Below are 24,808 nucleotides of genomic sequence, written 5' to 3' on the forward strand. Positions count from 1 at the left end.
GCCTGGCAGTACAGTCCTTCCAGCAGCTGTCATTCAAGACAAGTGATGGCTAGCAGGGCCCAGGTGGGGGATGGGGACACTCGGACCCTGCTGTACGTCAGCTTTTACTGCAGATGCATGTTTGGATGTGAAGCCTGTGTAGCATGTTAAAGAGGAAGGGACTTTAAGATTCAAAAAATGATGTCAAAGGGATGGCAAAAGAAAATAACACTGTGAGTCTGAAATTGAAATTTGAATAAGCTTAATCAGAAATACTTGAAAATATGAAAACCTTATCCTTTTGCTGCCATTCTCTAATCTATCTTCTTACCAGCTTTCTCAGGAGTTAAAACATTATCTCGCCATTGGATTGCTATTTTGTTTGTAGCTCTTTATTCTGTGCTGAATAGTCATTTTATACTTTCTGTACTGTATTTTAAAGATCTTTAGATAGTGTTTTAAATAAATGTACGTTGGTAATGTATTATTCTTTTTACTTTGTTTATTGTTTTGGATTCTCTTCACATTTTTAGATGTCAAAATGAACATATGGTGACTACAACAATAAAAAAAACTGCTACTAACTAGGATTGCTGCAAACTACAGTCTTAAAGCGAATCATTATGAACGGCACAAGCCGTTTCAGGACTAAAGGAGGATTTTAATCAACTAAAAGTTTATAATGCTAATTTGTGCAAACTTGTAAAAGGGAAGAAATATCCTTATTTTGGTTTAAATAAACTGAAGAATCTAACTGAGAATGAGAATTGAAATCTGACTGGAAATGAGAAGAACCTGTGCTGAGGGTGTGTGAGTTGACAGGAAGCGGTGTAACAGCTAAGAGAAAATCAATCAGCATTGGATCAATAACAGCAGATCAGTGGGAGGATGCACACAGTGAGGAGCATCAGGAGACTGAGTATCTGAGAGAGCATGGGCAAAAAGAGATGACTAACAACTTGGTTTAGATGAAGCTGGACCTGAAACACCAGTGTATGTTTCACCAGATTTGACTTGTTTTGCGTGAATACAGTGAAATGAGTCAGCAAAATTACCAGTAAATCATTGTTTACTACCACTTAGTTACCTTCCTATGATAAATGTTTGGACTTGTTACTGTAATATTCTGCCTAATGTGGTTTTACTGCTACAAGTGTAGCAATGCAAAGGAAAATAGTGTTACAATGGGAAACCTTTACATCTACAGTCCAATAAGCTAATTCCATTACCATCACAGCATAATGTGGTAATGAAGAGTTTCATTATTGTATAATTGCAAAATGATATTGCTCAATGTTTGTCATAGCTTCTCTGGCTTTCATATCTACACAATATTTTTAGTATTATTTATTTTCATTTCATACATTGTATGCCTGCTATCATAAATTGGCAGAAATATATGAAAATATCAAAGATAAAATATATTTATAGATACATATTCTTAGAGCTTTAAAAGCAGGGCAACACAAGAACTTAAAAGACTACCTTACCGTTTGGAAACGTCCAGGAATTAGACAAACATAAGAAGCAGCATATGCAGAATTAAATTAATCATAGTCTTATTATTTGCATAAGTAGCATGAATAAATTATAGCAGGCATAAAAGTTCTTGAATTCAAGTCAAAACTTCAGACAATTGTAAAAATACAAAGGTTGGATTAACACCACCTGGAAAATTACACTTATTTTGTTTGAGCTCATTAAATTAATCAATACTTAGTTAATACATAATAACCATTAAACATGGTAGTAGGAGGAATGTGCAATATTCCCTTATGAACATTAACATCAGTACATTAGCTAGTTCTTCTACATGTAATTTATTCTACTTGTTAAATTCCCATTTATAAATACAACATTTTCACAGTAAGAAAACATTTTGCAAATAGATTATATAGAAACAGACATACATTCGCATGAGTAGGATTACTAAGCACTTCACGTTTGTTGTTGCACATTTTACTGCTTGTAGTTTATTTTACTTTTGAAAATTTAGTTGTCTTATGAATTACTTTCCAATAATGTCATCCAGCACTTTAAGCTTGTCTGCAACTCTGCTGGTTGTTTACTTGGTATGGAATATACAATTCTCTACTAAATCACTATAATTAGACACGTGTACTAGAGTGATGCTCTTCGTCTCATAACTGCAAGTTAATTTGTGGTGTAATAAAATGCATCTGATCCTGCCAAACAGGCAACAGTTTGTCAGATGAGCTGTTAATCAACCACCTGTAAATCCTGCTCCTTATTACTCACCTGCTTCCTTGTGTGTCATTAATCCATTTGATTCAGTTTTTCCCTGACCAAGTTGCTGCATAGCATTCATAGATAGAAAGAGCCTCAGATATTAAAATAGAGCCTCAGATATTAAAATAGTGCCTTAATTTGCTCATTTGTGGCTCTCTCCTGCTCAGCTTGTGGTTACCTTCAGTGCTGCTAATATACAAACTCGTTGTTAGAATTTCATAAGCAGTCAAATAACTAGAAGGTAAAATGCCAACATAAATATTTCAGTGTTTTTCTTGCCAGCCTTTGCAGAAAAAAACTGACTTGTATCTATCTATGAAGAGATGGAACACGAATGTAGGAGAGGAGCACTTTAGGTGGGCTTTTTTTTTTTCCAAACTCCCCCCTCCATCTTTCTTCCCCGTCACATGTTCAATTATTAACTGGTGTGACGACTCCGCGGGGAAGGAGGAAAGAGTAATAAGGACAGAAGGTGAGACGGAGCAAGGAGATAGTTTATCAAACATCCAGCTGTGACTCTAACTGACCTTGTCTGCTCACCTCAGAGATCTACTGACTGACGGATAAACTCTGGCGATGAACCGGAAACTAACGCCCAGGTCTCAAAAACCTGCAAACTATCACAGTTGACAAGCTGCTTTCTCTGTTTGTCTCCCTAAAATTTGTTTACATAATTTTATACCAATGGCATATTGCATCACAAAATGGTTCCCTTTTTAAATTTTGCCAAGTCTGGCTTAAAAAAAAAAAAAAAAAAAAAAACCTCAACACATTCCCTGACAGACTCTGGAAAGCAGCCGACTCTTAGTCCCTTTTATACACTCTATCATGAAGTAGATTAGATCACATAAAGCTTTAATGAGTCCCGAGCTGCAAGCTGCTGGGTGGTTAAATTTAAATCAAGTGACACAGGAACAGAAATTCTCTAGTATGAGTTCAGCTATTGAAACTAAAATGCATTATACTCCCAAATGAGCTCTGATTGGAGCAGATCACATTATTTGTCTTGTTGAAGTCTTAATTATTGAGTGAGACAGATGCAGAGTTTGAGGCAGACTGGAATAGAGTTTGGTTCTTTTTTCTCCCCTCAGCCTTTGTTGCCTCCATTTTGAACTCCATGTCCCTCCTTCAAACTAGAGAGTAACAAGCACATCCATTTTTCATGGCGTGCACCACCAATGAATCTGTGCATGGGTATGCACATGACTACAGTAAAAATAGACTCATGTTTCCGCTTAGCAGTCAATCCTCTTGACATTTCTTCTTGTTCGTTTTGATACTCTTCAGTCTGTATTCAATGCCTCGACAATTGTGTTCATTTTATGTACTAACATGCAGTTAATACCACATATCTATACTCAGTTAATTTTTTTACCTGCCTTGTTTGATATTAAATACGACTAAATGTTTCCTGCATTATATTGGTCACGATTACCAAATTTATCTCTGTTTGCTCAATGCTAGAATATTAGCGGAAAAATAGGAGCTGTCCCACATTTATCTCTTTGGACTAAACTAAACTGGTAATGACTGGAGAGTCATTTCCTGTGAGTCCTGTACCAACTTTGGCTAAAAGATCACATCACTCAACGAAGGAGTCATTACTCTCAATGCAATATAAAAAGCCAGAGTAAAGTTTACAAATGCAACTATAGCTACAAATGCAACTATATATATATATATATATATATATATTATTTGCATCTTGACTTTGTAATCCCATTTGTTGTTTTTATTTCTTAGACTATCATCAGTGTTTGTAAGTTGAATTGGAGCATGCTTGTAGTTCAGGCTTATTTGTATTTATCGGCACTGTTAGATTAACATGCTTAATTAGAATTTCTTTATAGAATAAGTGGAGCAGATTTTAATATTTCCTTAATAATTAAAGTTTTAGGTTGACTCCTGATTTGTTCGAAACCTAAACAGTAATTCATTGTTAAATGTGTGTCCACTTGTAAACCTACATGGACACCTACTGAAAGTAGAGCTAGAACTGTTGAGAAACACAGTGGGAGCATCTGTCGACGGGAAGAATATCAGTTATGCTCTCCACAAAGAATGGCAAGAAGAAACCCATTAATGAAAGAAAGACAAATAAGCTGTCTGTGCAGTTCAGGTCACATGTTTAAGTACTTAACAAATATCTATGAATGCTACAAACCATCCCTGTGTCTGAATAATTATAATTCAGCTCCGCAGTGTAAATGTTGTGACATTACCATGCATTGATGACTGTCCCCTAGACGTAACATGGTGGTAGAAGAGTCATGCTATGGGGATGCTTTTGTTCAATAGCGACAGATAAGATGTTCAGTGAAAAATGGATGAAGCTAAATGAAGAGCAAAAATCTCATTCTATAAATATCCAAACCTAAGAAATTAACTACTAACAAAACAAGCCAATAGTATTTCAAAGCCCTTTAAAGAAACATAAATAATAGTAATCTGAATGAAAGCAGAGCAATACAAAGCAAAATGTCTTCCCCTCCTGCTTAGCAGTGACCAAGACAATAGTAACATTTCTCCTTTTCTCTCTCTCTCACTGTCTCTCTCTCTCTCTCTCTCTCTCTCTCTCTCTCTTTCTCTCTCTCTCCAGTGTCTTTTAATTGAAGTGAAGTTCACCAGTCGTCATGGCAGATGAAGCGGACATGCGCAATGAGCTGGCCGACCTGCAGACACGTGCAGACCAGATCGCTGATGAGGTACATTTTCAAAACACATAAGCCAAGTTATTTAAGGACACACAATTGTATTTTTCCTAATTTTAGAGTAACATACCTAACAACATGTGCTGTAGTTTCTGGCAGCTACAGAAAACAAATAAATCAGCATGAACAATGTAACAGCGTGGAAGAATAGCACAGGGGACAGACAGAACACAGAATGTGAGGCTAAATATGGTCTGCACTGAAAAGAGCATTGCTTTGTGACATGCCAATTATAATTTGACATTTCAAAATGACCTGTTCTTGTAAGGACACACAAATGTACTGCCAAAGCTCCCAGACGTTCAGACACAGTACCTTCAACAGTTTCTTGTTTCAGCAGTTGGTTCTGAAAGTCTCTTTTCTTCTCGACTGTAAATCGTTGTAGGTGGGATTAGGGGGAACTTTGGCCTCTTTAATGAGCTGAGTGGAGCTCAGGAAGAACAGATAATTCAGTGCATCAGAATAATAGGATGGCTCAAACGGCCTCATTAAAAATTCATGAGGAGATAATGCAGGGGCCAAAAGGCGGCCATGGATGGAGTTTAAAAAGTTAGAGAGGCAGAAGAAGAAAAACTAGACAAGAGAAATTTTGAACGAAAAGAGGGAGCAGGGCTTAGGAATCCCTTTAAGAAATGAATGACTTTGGAGAAGGTTTTTAAGGATTAGTAAACAAAAGGCAGAAATCTCACAATTAATGAGTGTAAGGACAGGAAATAACCTGTGTTAATTACATTACAGGATATCTGTCCGCATCATTTGTTTTCTGTTCTCCAGTTTATTACCAATGACTCCTAGAGAATTTGTTTTCTACAGAAAGTCATTGAGATGTCCCTGTGACATGCATTGCAGATTGTGCACAGTATCTGCTTTTTGTGCACTCTCAGCTGATTTGTTTTCTCTATTTACAGTCCCTGGAGAGCACTCGGCGTATGCTGGCTCTGGTCGAGGAGGTGAGTCCGATCACTCAATCACATGCCTTTTGTTAGCATTTACAAAACCACGTGATGATCAGTTGTGACATTTTCATTTCTGTCCTTTGCAAGTGTAGCAAGGTCGTATATTCGAAGCGTCCTTTCAACCTCAAATCTTTATTTGTAGTCTGCAACTACACAATAATTTCACAAATTTCACTTTGAACCTGATGTTTTTTGTGTGCATCTAAAAATGTGCGAATATTTGCAATTTAAGATAAAGAGATTAATCACTTCTTCGCAGGGAAAAAATTTAAACAAACTACTTGATCCAGCTCATCTCGCTTTAAGAGGAAGAAGATGATGTAATAAAAAAGGCAAAGCTAGCAATAGCACGAACGTTAAAGCAGTTCTAGTTGCCAAGGTTAGTTTTGTGTTAGGATTAAGGCTTTGCTTATGTCAGAACCAAAATAAAGAAATGCTAATAGATTGTATTATTGCGAAGAAAGTTTTCTTTATCAATAAGTCTGTCTCCTAGTTTGATGGACAACTTTTAATTAACAGTTTGATAGATTGACGTGCTTTTTTTTGTGAAACCCAAGATGACTATACAATATACAGTTTCAAACACATCCTGGTAAATTATATCATTCTTCTTCTGATAAAGCTTACAATTAAATATCTCCTCCTATTTTCTTTCTATAATCATTCAGTCTTACATGTTGGACTTCTTGTTTCTGAGGCTTCTTCAGATAATCTGACTCCAGCCTCTGGGCAAGCTGATATATTTTAATGAGACAAAACGGGTTGGAGTAAGGTCTGCAGCTGACCTGAATTGTTTTCATCTCCACAGATAAGATTGACTGGATGAATATCTGACTTTTAATGTCAATGCCAGGAGAATGCCACTTAGTTGCTCCAATCATATCTAAAATGCCCTGAGATTGGTCTGTTTCTAAGTGCTGATATAAACAGCGGTGAACATTTTGAGTTTACAGCATTCGGTATTTTATACATCTGTCACAAAGTGATTCAGCTGATGGCTTTCCCACATCCATGGTACTCTGGGATACCCTTAAGCACTTCCTCGTACACTGTGACCGCTGCGCAGAGGGCTTACAGTGAAGCTTAGGCTAATTGAATAACCGATCAGAGCAGTGAACACACACTTGTTCTGTTTCTCATCTCAAATCTGTTTGCTTAGGCCTGGCCAGGTTTGGTTTTAATCCAAACTGTTCCTAAATAAAATATGTTTAAAAAATATGCTGTGGTTTCATGGAGTCCTGCTGAGGAACAGCAACCAGCTTGCTAAGTCTTTTCCAATCCTTCAAACTTTAAGGTTTAACTTGCTAGATAAAGTTAATGGATCGCATTCATCTCTGGGTTTCTGCTCAGAGCTCAGCACTCTCTCTGTCATGAGAAGATTAACTTGTTTGTGAGCGCCACAAGTGCTGGAAAGCAGATTTTGTAACCTTTGAACCAAGATGGCTTCCTGAGTGGAAAGGAGAAACCGGAGGTTGTTTTGATGGTGGTGAGGTCTTAGAAGTTGAGACTGATTGTTTACAGGATGTTTTCTAAGCTGTTAGATAATATAATACACATGTTAACATAAAATACAATGATCAATATAGGTTTATATGCAAAAATACTCTCCAGTTTATATACTTCAGTGTATTAAGCAAATGGGTCTCTCTTGACATTTATGCTAATCCAATAGTCATGCAATGTCAGAAGTCTGGTTTGAAAAAATAAATTTAAAAAGTGTTTCCTAAAAAAGTGTCAAAATGTGCTGAGCTTTTTATTTAATTTAAAAAATCCTATAAAGTGTTTAAGAAAACTGTTATCTTTACCAGAGGACTGAAGTGACCATAAATGAAAAAAAAAGAAAATAAAGAAAGAAAATGGATGAAATGTAAAGAAACGGGCGTAGGATGGATATTAATAAGGAGAACGAGACCGAGGCACTCAGCAAACAGGCTGGAAATGAAATGAGAGGAGGATGAAAGATGCTGAGAAAGATACAGAAAAGTACCTAAGAATATCAAGCTTCCACGGCCTCTGAAACACTTATTGTACAACTTTCCAAAGAAAAAAATTCTACCTAGGTTGGTGGATGAAGAACGTTAAAGATGAGTCTAACAGCCGAGTACTGGTGTTTGGGGCCCACATATTTGTTATTTTTATGTTCAAAACTTACAAGCGTGTATCAGTGGAGGTGTTTTAAGTTGCCGGGCTTCTGTGAAGATAACCAACACACAGCTATCTATAATTATTACATCACATCCCCTCCTCTGACCAAGCTCTTGACCCCAGCTGGGTCAGAATGAAATTATTTAAGTGGATGGATGCTCTGTGCCTCCTTTGTTCTGCTGTATTTTCCTGGTTGCATTGCCTGTGCCATTTGCTAGAACAGTTTGAGTCTTGTTTTGAGGATAAAGACATTTCAAGCAAGGTGCTGGTCACCTTGCCTCTTCACCATTTTGGATGCAACCGTTTGAACCAACATCTAGCCATCTGCAATGGGATTAGGCTGAGGAGTTAGAGACTTACCCCAAATTTACCATGCCTTAGATCACAGGTAAGGAGTCACTCCTCTTTTGTGATCAAAACAACTCTGACCACTAGAGTTATAGATGTGATGTAATTTCTTTAATCTCACAATTACATTACAGATTATGCTCATAGAGTGACTTAGTGAGTGGCAAAAAGACTCCAGACAATAGTTGTGAACTTCTTTTTGGCAACCTTAAGACAAGACAGGTCATCTTATCTCTTCTCATTTGCAGTCCTAATATCTAGGATGTTTACTGAGGAATTGCTTAAGATGCAACATTTGTTAGTGCTACAGTTAGTATCGTAAAAAAAAAATGTCTTGGGTTTGAGTCTGAGCCAGGGAGTTCGAAGTCTGGCTTCTTAGTGTGGTCCAAAAACCAACATGCCAATTTGAAATCTCTAAATTGCATAGTCCACAAAAAAAAAAAAAAATATATATATATATTAACTAATGTTTAGGAGTGTTCGGTACAAGAATCTATTTTTAATTCAAAGACGACAGAAACCACAATAAATCCCAAAGGATCTTTATATAAGTTGTGGTTTCTGCCATCTTTGGATTGATCTAATCTTCCACAGACACCCATTAAACTGACTGGATGAATTGGCTGTGATGAGCCTGATAAACACCTTAGACAGCTTTTAATGTGAAAATAGCAGAGGGGTGCTGTGGAGCTTTTGTGGAGCCACTTTCATTTAAGGATGTATGTGTCCCAGAAAGAATTGCAGTAGAACAAAATAAGCAATATTATTGTCTGTTACACAGAGTGGACATCTGTGTATAATAGATGAATGCATCCGCTTTATGTGAACAAAGGGACTTTGGTTTTGTGCCCTGTTATCAGGAAAATAGATCAGTTTATTTGATTTAAAAAAATAAAATATGGAGACCAAGACCAAGCATCGCTATGAGAAGCAAAGGAAAAATATATTTCTACTATAGTCATGAAAAGCACCTTTCACGTGCATATTCTTAGATGATTATTTTGGGAAGACTGCTTAACAAGACCAGGTGATTCACTGTAAGGTGTGAAAAACCTGACTGCGTATACGTGTGAGCATGTGTGTGCGTTTTGCTGGCTGTACATGGAAGAGTGAAGTCACCTCACATTATGCCAGCTGGCATAGTCTGATATCCTGTCCTGTAGTTTTGAAATCTCAACCTGTCTGTGATTTCCCATGATTCCCTCTGGGTAAACAAGCAGCTCTCTCATCTAAAATTATTGACCTGCACATTTTAGCAGAGCTGAACACCCACAAGCGTTAATTTGATCACAATGCACTCAACAAACCATTTCTATTTTTTTTTTAAATTACATTTTCAGTCTTCCCAAAATAAAAATCTGTCACCACAACCAGCATTTATTTCACTCATTCCAATCTAAGGCAGGGATTTGTTTCAGTCAGTTTGTGTGACATAAATATACGAGACACGTCTGTGCCTGTGTGACATCTATAACTGTTCTAAGAAGGTCACTGCACACTTTGATCAAAATTAACTCATGCATGAACAGAATGGCCTCTGGACTTTAATATCTGTTGTGAAACAGAACCCTGGAGAGTGCAAAACTGTTGTTTAGTCACATGCACACGGTGTTTAGCATAGTTATTGTATCCTCATTGAAGTGTGATATTAGATAATGAAGCTCCTGCTGAGAGAAACAACAACACACGCACATGTTGCGAGTACATGTGTTATTATATTTCAGATTGTGCCAGCTTTCTAAGTCATACCAGAATGTTCTACTACAACAGCGGTGCATTTGACTCTCTGGGAATGAAACAGACAAAACATTTACCTTTCGATGACAAAGTTCTTCCCAGGAATCTGTGCGAGAAAATGCAGGAATACATTTGTGCGATGTGTTTCCTATTTTTAATGTCCAAGCAGCTTTTATTTTAACCAAAGGTTTTGGTTAAAATGTTGCACATTTTAAACAAGCGAAGTTGAAATACAAAAACAGTGCTTCAGTTGTCAGATTACCAATGTTCAAAACTTGGAAGTGGACTTAGCTTAGCTCAAAATTGAAGGACACACTTGGCAAAGGCAGGGTAAGTTTATTGTTTCAGTACAGATGACTCTGTAAATGAAAGTGCTTTATAGAAAGATGCATAAGGACAGTTAGATTAGAAACAAGAATTACATCAAAGCAGAAAAAGAAAAATTGAAGCTGAAAAAACAAATCAGAAAAACAATTCAGACCTTTTAAGGTTCATCTTTTGACAAATAGGGGTTTAGATCAGTCATCTAAGGACTAGTGGGATGTGATCTATTTTCCTGGTGTTGCCAAGAACTCTGGGAGCAGCATGTTGCATTTAAAATTTATTTATGGAGACATAGTTAAACTATTTTACAATCATTTTGAAAATAAGCTCACACAAAACATTTTATACCTGCAATGTTTTTAAGATCACAGTAAGTCTGTGTCTATTGTAAACCCACACTCTATTAACTGGTAATGAAAAAGACACAAAAATATATAAGTTTGTTACATTTTTTAATCACTATTATCTGACTTTGGTGAAGCTTATTGGTATTATAATACCAGGGATCCAAGAACAAAGCCTTGAGAAACTCCACATTTGATCTTTTTGTCCTTCTGTTGTTTCCATGATTAAAAGTGTTACATAAACAAGTTCCAATTTTTCATAAGACCTGTTTATTGGAAAGACTTTTCATAAAACAAACAATAAAATACAATGCAATATTAAATGTTCACATTGAAAAAAATAATAACCAAACATCCCTAAAATCACAAGAAGCTATTTGCATTTGTGTGACAATACAAATCATGAGTAAAGGAACATATATTTCAACATAAATTTTAATCAGCTTTAGTCTAAACATAAGATAGTTCTCACCATTTTTTAGAAAAGGTGCAATGTCAGGACGTGTTTTCAGTCAAGGTGTTTCTGCAGGATCAGCTTTTTAAATGTGATTTCAAATCGTAATGTGAGTAGATTTTGCTGTCCTGACATTTCAGCTCCATTCTGCTTGGTTTGCCTGTACTCATCTTTCACTTTTATTCCTCTTTTTTCCCTCTGTCTCTTTTCCTTGATACCCCCTCTTCATTTCTCTGTCTACCCATCTGTCAGAGTAAAGATGCCGGCATCAGGACTCTGGTCATGTTGGACGAGCAGGGAGGTAAGTTCAAAAGGAGAGTTTGCTGAACGCCGCTATTTTTGATCCAGCCTTCCCTGCTCCTGATTCGCTCTTGCTGCCTGTAGGACCATCGAAACGCTAGAATATGAGACACATTTGAATTATTTTATGTCTTATTCAGTCAATGTCTGGAACACTAACATTCACCAGAGTCTGCACTAATACGGCTAACAAGATTATACTCTATATTGTTGTGGAGCTAGTTCTCTGCTTTGTTTCATCCTGCATTCAATCAGACAAAATACTGTAAATGTTGAGTAAAAATCAATGACCACAGCCGATGCATTTAGAGTCATTTTTAACCCAGAGAGCTAGATTTGTAAAATCTAAGATTTTTTTTTTTTTTTTTACATATGTCACATTTGAAACCTCTCAGGTTTATAGCGAGTCTATATTACAACCATATAATGTGGAGGATCAGTTTTTGGGAACTTGACCCATTTCAGGAAATATTAGCCAGTAAATCTCGTCTTCCATTGCACAGATCTTAACTGACTGAAGATTATATCCTATAAATTTGTCTATTTAATATTAACAATTGATAAGAAGTATCAGACCAAAGTTCTGTCAGCTGTTTTAACATCCAAACATTGCACAAATGAGTGAATGTGTAAAAATCTATTCATTTCTGAATGCGACGTGCCATTTGTGCAGTCATCCACTTACAATGAGCACAGATGGACCAGCCTGTTTAATTGATAATCAGGATCACTTTTCAATAATAAAACAATTTCACTTCTTCGTGCTAAAATATTAGGAATAGGTTAAAATGTATGCTCAGCAAAGGATAGAAAGCAAAGTAATCTATCCATTTGCTGAAGAGAGCAAAGTGATCCACTGTGGATAGTTTGTCAGAAAAACTGATGATGTATGTTTCAACCACAACTCCCTGCAATTCAGGCTTAAAGGACACATGGACAGTCAGTCAGAGGGTAATGCTATGGGATGAATGTTGAACAAATTCTCAAAGAAAAGGAGATTTTGTGCTTTCTTGATGCATCTCAAAAGTAAAATATTTTTTGTCAGGAATGAAATATTATTGTTTTGGCTATGTGAAGAATAATGCTACTGTTAGCTGTGGCTGTTTTTACAGAAAGTTACTACCAAACAATGCAAAGTCCGGTTTTATTCTAAAACCTTTGCGTTAGACAACAAAGGATAGAGGTTTCCATTACAGAAAAGTTGTGACTAACACCAAGAAAATGACCTAACTTTGAAATGAGCATAGGGATGTTTAAAGACTTGAATAGGAAGAGCACATTTCTCACTAAAAGTCATACCGATATATACGAAAGACATGTATGTTTGCAGGGTGTTTGTTTTTTGGCTGTGTCCCTGACAGAGCAACCTAATTGGCCTGTCAAAACAACGGATAGCCTGTTATCCTCCTCTCTCATGTTTTCCTGCCTCTCTGAGGAACTGCTGCCACAGTGCGCAGCTAACCGCTGTTATCACAGGACACCAATCAATTCTCAGACTTAATTTCCTCCGCCTCCAAGCTAATGTCCCCTATACCTGATCCCTATCTCCCTCTCAATCTATCTTCCACTTCATGCTGTTTTCAGTGTTTGTTTTCTTTCTTGGACCTCTGCTCTTCTCCCCTTTGTTGGTTCGTTTTTTTGTTTTATGTTTATCTTTATGTGACTGTGTCTGCAGTAATGGTGTGACTATTCTTTGACAGAGGCTGTTAGAGGTCCTGTCTGATTTGACCCATTATTTACTTCCTGTTGCATGAAAAAAGCTTGTAAAAGCTTGCCAGGCATGTCATCATTAATACAGCCTTGCTTGGCTTTAAACAGGGGTGTGACTAATCCCTTTGCCCTTTACACACAAGGCTGTATGCACACATGAAGCTCACACATAGGAGGAAATATGTCACTCCTTCCAGTCATCTATTACCTGTGGTGGAGGTGTCACAGATGTTAATGAGCCCCTCTGTGCTTGGCTCGTACATGCACGACGCCCTACATTTCAACAAGACTGACAGCTGATGGATTATGGTTCTGGCTTAGAGATCGTCCTGTAACTCCAAATTTTCCGTGTTCTCTCAAACTGCAATGATGCCCAATACAAACAGCTGCTTTTATGAAATGTATAATATCGTCTTACTAATTACAAGACAACCCATTGCTTTTATTAAATGTTTATATTTGCTGTCTATAGTGAGAATGAGAAAAATATGCATTTTTGTTCTCTTTATTTGGAGGTGGGTGGTAACTAGTTATATATATTTTCCTGTATTACATGAGGCATAATCAATACCCAAACCTCGTTTTTGTTGAGGACCAAATGGTCTCCTATACTTGATGGTAATTATAATAGACTCTAAAAAACGAGATCATATCTGAGAGTAGAGAGTAAACAGCTGAGGAAGTGTTTGTTTTGACTGATTGACGGGTTTTATTTATTCATTTTCAGAAAGTGATGTTGTTCTTGATACTGGTACATGCATACAATTTATTGCAAAAGTACTCATGACTCGTGAACCTTTTTACAATCATCGTTCTGTAGGAGATCAGTCTTTTGGAGCCTCTAACAGGTTTTCTGTACAGTATTTAGCTCCATCTATCAATTGTGCCCATCTTCTCTGTCCCTGTTGCAGAAAGCATCTGCAGAGAATGATACAGCCACCACCATGTTTCACTGTGGATTTAGTATGTTCAGGGTGGAGTCTGGAGTGCACCCTTAGCTTCATTTCATTCATTGCCTTTTGAATGTAGTGTAGTTGAGCACCTTGTTCTACATGTTTGCTGTGTCCAATAAATAACTTGCAGCAAACTGCAGAGGGGAGATTCTTCCTGATTTTTTTTCAACCTTTTCTTTATTATCTCCACTGCTCCATTAAGTCCCTTTGTGAAGTGCAAAACTCATACTTGCACCTTCACTGTACTGCAATTAGATATTACTGATGACGTAGCTATTCTTAACAGTGTACGACAGTGTAGTGATAAAATGATGACTGTATGTAGTCTTATAAGTGTCTATTTATACCTATATTGTTCGTGTGGGTTTCAATTTTATAATAAGGTTGTGCCTGATTTTTGTGCATTAGTTAAGAGCGGTGGCTGTCTTCAGCTACTCCAGAGTAACTGGTCTCTTAAATGACTCTCTAATTAATACCCTCCTTGCTAGGCTTGTCAGTGTAGGTGGTGAGAAGTCAAGTTTGCACTTGTGCCATGCTTTTAATAGTTTTGAGTGACAGGTCAAGCAGTGCTCCTTGAGATGTTCAAAGCTTGGGATGCTGTTTAATAACCCGAATCTGCTTTAAGCTTCTCCACAACTTTATCACTGACAGCCGTTGTGTTCTCCCTCGTCATCATGAAGATGTTTTCACTAATGTGTTCAAACAAAACCCTACGAGACCTTCACAGATCAGCTGTATCTTTGCTGAGACTAAATTATACACAGGTAGACGATATTTGATTTGCTAGTTAAGTGACTCCACTGTACTTTCATATAAGGGTGAAAGATTAAAAGAGGATGTATGCATGCGCAAGTCACCCTCCTCAGATTTTTATTTGTGAGAAATGTTGAAAACCTTATAATTTATCTTCCACCCCACAATAAAGCACTGCATTATGGTGGCCTGTCGCATAAAAGACAAATAAAATACAGTTAAGGTTGCAGCTGTGGTGGAAGTTCAAGTGGTATGAATACATGGCTTATATAAGAAGCTACTTGTTACATTTTGCTCTGTCTCAGTTAAATACTCTTTTTTTTATCTTCCTGAGGTCTTATTTCACACTCTTCAGCTGTAAAGGTTTACTTCATTGGGTCGGTCATAAATTCCTCCTCATCTCTCCCTCTCTTGTCTTCTACTTGAGCTATGTTTGATGAGCAGTAGCAGTGAAGCAGAGGAAGTGGCAGAATAACCGTCTTTATGTTCGGATGCAGCTCTGGATGAGGCACTCAGCTGCTGTCACTCAGATGAAATACTCTGAGAAAATCAAAATGTCCTTCGGAATGGAGGTAGGATGGAAAACAGAAGCTGATGCAATCACAAACAATCCAAGAGACAAAGTTGCATGGGAAGTGAAAGACGATACTGCTGGAGTTCGTCTGGTTTCAATCCACTGCACAAGCGTAAATATGAGGTTCTCTCAGTCCTTGCTGCCTGCTTTGCCATCTGCATTTAGCCTCTTGCCCTGTAGCGTAGAGCGCCAACTAAACACAAACCAGTCAGCTTAATTTCACTGCTCTCATGCCTTTGTCCTCACCAGAACAACTTGATCGTGTGGAGGAGGGCATGAACAAGGTGAACGCAGACCTGAAGGAGGCCGAGAAAGATTTAAAAGATATAGGACAGTGCTGTGGTCTGATATGCCCATGTGTTAAAAAGTAGGTACCGGCCAGGAGCCTTGAGCTCTTGCCTGTCCAGTGCTGGTGGTGGTGGTGGTGATGGTGATGTCTGATGTCTCTCTTGTCACAGTCTATGTCTTTTTTTTGTCTCTTCTCCTTTGTCCTCCCTCCCCCCTTCTACTTCCCTTTTCCGTTTTTTTCCACCTCTCTTCTCTTCTTACGTGCTTTCGTTCTTGTGATGGGATAAATGACAATGTGTTGCTAATCAGAACAACTGGAGCGCATCGAGGAGGGGATGGACCAAATCAATAAGGACATGATGGATGCAGAAAAGAATTTGAACAATCTAGGACAGTTCTGTGGTCTATGTTCATGTCCCTGTAACAAGTAGGTGCTGGCTGTGTCGCCCGAATGCATGTGTTTCAGTGCCTACCTGCCTTTCTATCCATCTGCCTGCTTCTGGTGTGTAGAGCATGGTAATATGTGTTGTGAGCAATCAGGCCTGAAGCCACAACGACACACTGTCTGAACAGGCACAAGCACCGCATGCACAAGCACGTGTGCATGTCTGAATTAAACCTAAGATCACCAAATGATTACTGCATGCATACAGCATGCACTACTTGCATGTGCATAAGGGTTCTTTTGGTGCTGTATTTGCCCTCCAGTCTCCGTGACGGTTGCCATCAAAAGCCCTTCATTCCACAATGGATGAAAGATTCCCTTCCAGCAGGTAGCAGCATCAACGAGGATCTCGACCACAGCATCAACCCAGCTTTTAAGTCCATCCTTCACTCCTACACCCACCCAGTAGCATGATGCCTCGTCATCATGTGTATGCTTAACCAAGCAACAATTCAACTAAATCCGTTGAGTATAATAATTCTGGTGTCCATTTAAAAATCAAAAGATCGCTAATCTAATTTATGCTTTTATATGATCGTGATTAAAGCTCCAGTGTGAAGCGCATTGAAATTTGTGGTGCCAGAAATTTCATGCGAACTATTCATTACAATTTTTAACATAAAGTCATGTAATTATGAGAATAAGTGTTATAGTCTTATAATAGTTTTTTTAAAAGGGGACCAATTATGCAAAATTCACATTTTTGCATGTGGTTGTTCTTCCTTTAGGGGCTCAAAAGCTGGTTCTAAAAACAGCCCAGTCATTTTTGGCAGTAAATTAAAGTTTTTTTAGTGTCTGGAAAATGAGCAGCTTCAAAAACCTTCCACTTGTTAAGCCACAATAGACTTAACAATTAGAGCACCATTGCCTAGCAACCACAGCCTGGTTTTACTGCTGTATGCGTTGTACAATGGCTGCTGGATAAGACAAGGTTTTGAAGCACTGTATTTTCTCAAGTCTAAAGTCAGCATAGCTGTTGAGCATAAGATATTACATCACTTCATGCTCTCTCTTTTGACCAGATTTATGGAGATGCAGTCCTCCTGCAGGACTTTGGTAGTGTATGCACTGTGAAAATGATCAAAATCTGTTTTATTGTCCATGTTGAAGGGCCAGAGGTATGAAGACAAAATCCTAATAAGTCAATTGAAATAAATCACTCTGTTTAAAGACGATAGAAAATTATTCAATGATGGGGACTCACTTTATTTAAGTGTCCAACTTGGGCAAACAAGATAACATTACGTTGTACACACTGAACCTTTAACCTAAGGTGATCTGTTAAATTTAAGTAACCGTACTCTAACATTGATTCAAACTTGATTGCAAACTTTGAGTACATGACGCCTCAGTCTCCTTCCTCAATACTTTCTTACATTTTAATATTCCACAAGAGTTAAGTTAACACGTTATCTGAACTTAAAATGTTCAAGTTAAAGCTGTAGTTTGAAAGCTCAAATGAGTCCCTTACATCTGGCCCACAACAGCCAAACTATGGCCATTGAGTCATGTCTGTGCGCTTTACACATGTGTACCAATGCGTGTACTCTATTTAATGTTCTGTCTCAGAGCTATAGAAAACACAAGTGACCTAAAAAGAAGGAAATAAGAGAAACCTAGCAGCTTTTTTACAATGTTTGATGAGTTTTCTTTAATAATCTTTTTACTGGGTGTCTCCATTTGACCAAATTTCTCTAGTTTCTTCTTGTAACGTGTTATGCCTATTTCAGAAATGTTACATATAATTAGTTACTACTTGCTATTTGTAGTTTTCAGCAAGTTATCTCCTTTTCAGCTATGTGGCACTATCTTGAGATCTTGGACGTAATTGAAATGCAGACTTAGAAATTAAATGTATTGTTTGGTGCTTTGACAGTACAAAAAAACACATTCTCCAGTGCACTGGACTAATGGTTCAATGTGTTTCTTTTCTTGTTGTTTTCTGATGTGTATAAACAAAATGTTTTTAATTTAAATTTTTGACATTTAATCCCACAGTTGATATTTTGACAACAGATCATCCTTTTCTCCAAAACTGGGCTGGACTGGATCCTGGCAGTCAATAACTGATCTTCCCAATTAGCACAATAGGGATCAGAATAAAGGAGTTGTAGTTTTTGTCAACAGCTGGCACATAATTTTTGATTTGTTTTCAGGATTCATGTCTTTTGATTCAGCTTCCATATGTTACTGTTTTGGTTTAAGATCTTGTATATTCTATAGCTCTTTGGTCCCTTTCTTCCATTACCCACTGGCTATGTAACCCTGTGGTTGTAGACTCTCATGTTTCATTTAAAACATATGAATTGAAAGCATTGAGTCAAACAGCATGGGACGTCATTTTCTTTTCTTGTTAACAGTCCAACTGGATCACCTGATAGGTGTGATATACCAACACTAACAAAAACTGCTTGATAATTCAGAATACCAGTGAAAAGATTTTTTTTTCAGTAACTGAATTCAAAAGGTGACATTTTATAATGATTTATTACAAACAAGGCAACATGTTGGTAATTATAGGTTACAGTTAATAAAAAAATATAAAAACAACAACAAACAAAAAGTAAATGTCATTGTTATGGGCTCCACAATAATGGATAAGACTCCTGTGTACTGATTATCTGGTAGGCACTTACTGACACCCTCCAAGAGGAGATTAAACCAGAAATTTGCTTAAAACCACAGCCAAGGTGGTGTATGTACTAATACTTGTTGATCCATATTTCACACAATCTGTGCACTTTGGTACTGTCTGGTGATCTGGAATAATTTGGAAATGATCAAAATGATTCCAGATTTTGCTCATTTGCATTATTAATTCTACTTCAATGTGCAATACTCTTACTATGCTTTATGAGTATATGAAAAATTGTGTCATCAAATACAAATCGAAATAAATATACTTACCAATGTCGACAATTTGATGAAAGTGTTGCTGTCAGCGAAGACCTGCATCTAACAGGTGTTTAATTAATGAAAAAAAAAAACAAGCAAGAAGAACTGAACTTGCTTATTTGACTGCATGTGATGCATCATCATATAGCTCTATCCATCCAAATGAAATGAAGGGCTAATCACTGCTGGTCTTCCAATCAGAATGATAATGTTATGTAATTTTTCTTTCTTTTTGTGGGGATTTTTGCCACATGGACCTAACAGCTCAGCTTTCTTTGATAGCTACAGCATGTGTCTGATCCTGTTCCCACTGTGTACCAAGTCTCTGCATGTCCACTCTACAGGTCTTCATGTTTGTGTGTGTGTGTGTGTGTGTGTTGTCGTCTTCTCTGTGCTAATTGTTTTTTGTGTTTGAAATTCTTTCTGAATGTAAGCAGCACTTCAGCTTTTTACGTTCAATTGATCTGCATGTTGGATCAATTATTCACCAACATTCTGCAAATGCATGTAACGACTGTGTATCATATGTGCTTGTCATGCTGCTTCTGTTAGAATGATTAGCTTCATGCCATTTTACATTCTAAACATATATGCACATATATGTTTTGATAGAGGAAAACATGCATGCACATTAACATTTCACACTTCAGTGAACGAGCAACACATGTGGACCTACAAAGATGTGCACAATCACTTTTACTAACCAGTTAACATACAGACGCTTACCACACACGTTCATCAACATTTACAGCTTTGTGAAGCCTCCAGTGGCCCTGACTGAAATGTGTCTGTGGTAGGATTAAGGGCGGGGGCCAGGCCTGGGGAGCAAACCAGGACGGAGTGGTGAACAGCCAGCCAGGGGCTCGAGTTGTAGATGAACGCGAACAGATGGCCATCAGTGGGGGCTTCATCCGCAGGTATACGTACATTCTGTAAATGTGTGTGTGTTTAGGCGTCTTGTTTCCAGATTCATCAATACTCAAGATATACAGATTTGAACATGTGTTGCTGTTTATTTATAAATGTAGATACTTAACATACATGAATTTGCTTTTTTATGCTGGTTAATAATTTTGTCTCTTGGAGTTACTTTCTTCTTCACAATGTACCAGGTATCCTGTATTTTTGTAAGTACATCAAAAGAAAGTTGCAGGACGCACTGCAAAAACTTAAAGAGGCAGTATTATGTAAACTCGACTTTTTTTAGCCTTATATCATAATGTTATCCTCTCATCAAAAACATACCTGGAGTGTTGCTTTGATTCTTTAGTACATGTTCCCTTGACAACCATTCAGCTGTGTAAAATGTTTGGGGGACTGAGCGCTGCCTTTGAGGCTCCTCTGCGGAGCTGAAGTCTCCAAAATGAGTCTTTGTACTACAGAGCATCCCACTGAGTTCCTTCAGACTATCAGCAGCAGCAACTAGGAAACACCTGATGGAACTGCACATCTGCTGAATTCATTATTCAAGCTGCTTTTCAGTGAAACACGGGTAAAAATGTTATTAAAGGGTTAATAGAGAAGAACGATGTTGTGATAAAACAGAGAAAGAGCAGAATTTTCTTAAAGAAACAGTGGCCAATTTCAAGACATCAAATTGTGAAGCTAATTTTCTTTGAAGTCATATTCAATACAGCATCTTTATAATAACTGATGGTAATATTGTTACCTTCAATTATCATAAATGCCATAAAATGGCACTAAGAACCTGAAAAATGCATAATACTGCCCCCTTTAAATTTCAACAAAGTTTGTTTAACATTTCTTTTAGCAGCTTGTATCTCGTGTTTTAGGTCCAAACCAATAAGCCACAATAATTTGTGTTCTTCAGGGTAACAGACGACGCCCGGGAGAATGAGATGGATGAAAACCTGGAACAGGTGGGCGGGATCATTGGCAACCTGCGTCACATGGCCTTAGACATGGGCCAGGAGATCGACACGCAGAACCGCCAGATTGAAAGGATCATGGAGAAGGTACTGCATTCATTCATATCAATACTATAGGGAGGATACATCCCTATAACCAGGGACACATCCTCACATGATACCTGATTATTTAAAATAATTAGGCATCTGGTTACTTGAAATAATCAGATACATTTTAACCTGTTACTGCTTTATTATTATTATTTTGTTATAAATTAACTGGTTTAAACAAATCAGTTTCCATGTAAAAGTATTACAAAAGAAAAGAACATTGCTATTCTTAGAAAATAAGCTGACAAAATAGAATTTTTTTTCAACAATTATATATCACTGTCACAGGTAAAAGCATTAAAAATTATTCTTGCACCAACAAATATCAGTAAAATAAAGAAAAAAAATTAATTCTACAAGGTACAATTTAGCTAATACATAGATTTAAATTATGTTTATCATGGATTACAGGCTGAACATAAGGTTATGTACTGATTTCAAGCAGATTTACTCTGACTCTAACACACTAATGGACCAAATCTGATTTACATGCTGCCCTGTGAATATCTGATGTGTTTACATTCCGATTTATAATACCTTCACTGAAATAACCCTTCCACATACCTCTGTATATACTTCTGTCTAACCTAAACATCCTGAGATCTGTAAGAACTGCTGCTTTTCTCTTTCAGGCTGATTCCAACAAGACCAGGATTGATGAGGCCAACCAGCGTGCTACAAAGATGCTGGGCAGTGGCTAAACGGCAGCTTAAAGTGCTCTCATCCCTGTTAAACCCCAGTGACACCAACCAAACCCGGCCCTGCCCCCAACACCAAATGCCGACAGCAGGCGCTTGCACAGTCATGCTTTTATTGTGATACTGGTAGAAGTTTGCACACATGCACATATCATACATTGCTTCCCTCCCCTGCTCTCACCCCTACACCTACCTAACACTCCATCCAATCCCTAACCTTGTTGTCAATGTTGCTCTGTGACGTCACTTTTTGGATTTTGCTAATAAATACTTCAGTTAGGCATTATCCACTCCAGTCTTATCCACACTGTACATAGTTCATCTTTACTGGCTTCTGTGCCCCTGATCTCTCATCATCTTCTCTCTTCATTCTTTTCTTTTTTTTAAAGTCTTTGTGTAAAATAAACTGTCTGTATACCTTATGTCCACATTATCCTTTCCCAGTCTCTGTATTCTAGTATTGTCTGCCTCAGACGCATTTCGTATTAATCAGATAGGATATATTATGCTATATGCTACGGCTGTATAAACAGTAAACACTGAGCACTGTATAAATATATCTAGATGTGAATCTGCTCAAAACGTAATAGTTGCATAATAGAACATGAATTTTGCCTGAAATGCGACTGTCTCTGATCTGTATGCCAGTGAATTACCAATCTTATTATTGGAATAGTGTTATAACGATTTAATGCCACAGATGTTACACTGCAAACATTTTCCTCAGGGACCTAATTTTACTACACAAGAGCAAAGTTGAATTATCTATTAATGCATTAAAGTCTATTAAAATACATATTTCTATCAGAAGGCTCATTTTGAAATGAGACGAGTAAAAGTTGCACTTGTTTGTGGTCTGCACAGCATTATCGGGGAGCAAATATTAGGTTGTAACAAAGACCTACAGCAGTGAGTCCAAGTATACAGCACATTTCAAAAAGTGAGTGCAACATCTTTGCATAAACTAAAGACCCATTCCACAACCAAAGCAATAGAGCATCAAGTGCATTATGCATGTTTTCAGCTTCTCAAAGCATGAAATAATTCATTTATCCAGGAAAACATCCTAACTTGGCAACAGTATGCTGCATCCTGTAGCATAAACAGAGAAGGAGCTTATATCTGTTTGCAATAGTGCCACTCAGTTTTGTGTCTCCTTACCTTTCCAGACTGTGATCATCTCTGTAAAATAATATGTACCTTGTTAAATGCCAATAAAACCATCTAAACTGTAGGACCAAATTCAGTTTTTCTGTCTATTTTGTTGCATTGTATCTGAGCAAAAGAGCTGCAAGGTTACAATGTAAAGCCCAATATAAAGGGAATGGAATCAATGGATCTTATTCAGATTCATCGCTTGGCAGCATACTAATTAACTTGTGAAGATTTGCTAGCTTATATTAAAATATTATCAAAATTAAATTATTTCAGAACCTTAAATTCAGAGATTTCAGAATATGACATGGTTCAGAAAATGTACAAATGGCACCAATCTGTGCAATACTTTTGTAATGACAACTTTTTATAGACCATCAGGTAATATGAAAGCATGTGTTACTGATATGCATATAGCAGCAGGAATGATTTCTAAATACTGACAGATTTTCTCTAATTTCTTAGCAGTCTGTGCCTTTTGCACAACTTTTAATGAGTTCAACACTTATTCAAATTGACAGTTATAGACTAATTTGTTTATATCCTTTTGAGTTTGGTCGACTTGGCTTGCTGTCGCCATCTGTGGTATAAAATTTACATAAATGGCCTCATTGGAAAAACTTCAAATGAGAAAAAAGTTGACATGTTTGATACTTATTTTACCAGCTTTTTAATATGTATTCTACCCGCTCTCCACAAGAAGATGAGAAATAAGATTTATGTCAAATTCAGATGCAAAGGAAAATAAAAACAGAGAAGTAAGGTTAACAAAGAGGCAAAGGAGGAAAGATGAGTAGCAGCACATTACACTAATGGACATCCACAGTGCTGCTCTGGGCTTAGGGAGGATTAGAGTACACCACGTCACTAAGAACTGAAACACTCTCTCCCACACATGGGGCTGATGGTCTATAACTTAGTTACATGTAATACCAGTCCCATTGCTAGCTTGCCAATACATGTACCGTATTTTCCGCACTATAAGGCGCACCTAAAAACCTTCAATTTCCTCAAAAGCCGACAGTGCGCCTTATTATCTGGTGCGCCTTATATATGGACCAATATTGAGCCACAACAGGTCTAGCAACTATGGTAAGCAGCCGCCGACTTAATTTTCGCCCGTAGAAGAAGAAGTGCGCGGTGCATGCTGGGATAGTTGTCAGAACGCTGGTTTGTTAATAAAGTTTGATAATACATTTAAAGCCAGGGGGGCGGAGGGGCGGGGGAAGAGAGACAGAGACTGGCGGCAGGGTGTCGGTTGGTCTGTGTTACTCAGAAAGCAGTTGGGCACAATATCGCAACACCAACACCGTGAGTGAAACAACTGGGGCAGCTTACTATAGTACTCGGGGACCCACTTCTTTACAAATGTGGATGTGTTATAATAGAGTACGGAAGATATTGGCAACCCAAACTGAGGCGTCTATTCTATGCGCCTTATATATGATTTTTTTTATTTAAATAAGCCATTCATTGAAGGTGCGCCTTATAGTGTGGAAAGTACAGTAAATACAAAATGGTGGAAGATTGCCTTTCACTTTATCCCCATAAAATATAGTTTACTGTAGTTTACTGAAAGACAATATATTGATGCCTAATATTTTAATCCGTGTTTTTTCTTTCTTCTTATTCACTCTTAATGTAAATGATTGCAGAGTTAGGGTTTTGCAGTTAGACCTGGAAACACAAGACATTGTGGAACCCCCCCCCACTTATTTGTGCACTTCTAACGCAAAGTCTCCCCCTACTGGAAGTTTATGCAAATGTAAATTTGATTTAGACCACAGATATGGCTCTTTTATTTTTAGGG

At 37.5% G+C, this 24,808-nt stretch overlaps 1 protein-coding gene across 2 annotated transcripts in view; it reads left to right on the forward strand.

Moving 5' to 3' along the window:
• Positions 1–23,085, forward strand: part of LOC103462608 (synaptosomal-associated protein 25-A-like) — a 34,062-nt gene extending 10,977 nt beyond the window's left edge. Inside the window, exons 2-8 of one of the 2 annotated variants that reach the window (XM_008405501.3) lie at positions 4,829–4,934; positions 5,849–5,890; positions 11,501–11,549; positions 15,788–15,905; positions 19,964–20,083; positions 20,998–21,142; positions 21,778–23,085. In XM_008405501.3, the coding sequence (XP_008403723.1) occupies positions 4,863–4,934; positions 5,849–5,890; positions 11,501–11,549; positions 15,788–15,905; positions 19,964–20,083; positions 20,998–21,142; positions 21,778–21,846 (615 nt within the window). In that variant the 5' untranslated portion in view covers positions 4,829–4,862 and the 3' untranslated portion in view covers positions 21,847–23,085. Of the gene's footprint in view, positions 1–4,828; positions 4,935–5,848; positions 5,891–11,500; positions 11,550–15,787; positions 15,906–16,135; positions 16,254–19,963; positions 20,084–20,997; positions 21,143–21,777 lie in introns of both variants that reach the window. The other variant, XM_008405500.3, reaches the window with a different exon arrangement.
• Positions 23,086–24,808: the final 1,723 nt, after the last annotated feature.

The sequence above is a fragment of the Poecilia reticulata genome, chromosome 3 (genome assembly GCF_904066995.2).
Source record: "Poecilia reticulata chromosome 3, P_reticulata-male-v2, whole genome shotgun sequence".
NCBI classification, from domain to species: domain Eukaryota; kingdom Metazoa; phylum Chordata; class Actinopteri; order Cyprinodontiformes; family Poeciliidae; genus Poecilia; species Poecilia reticulata.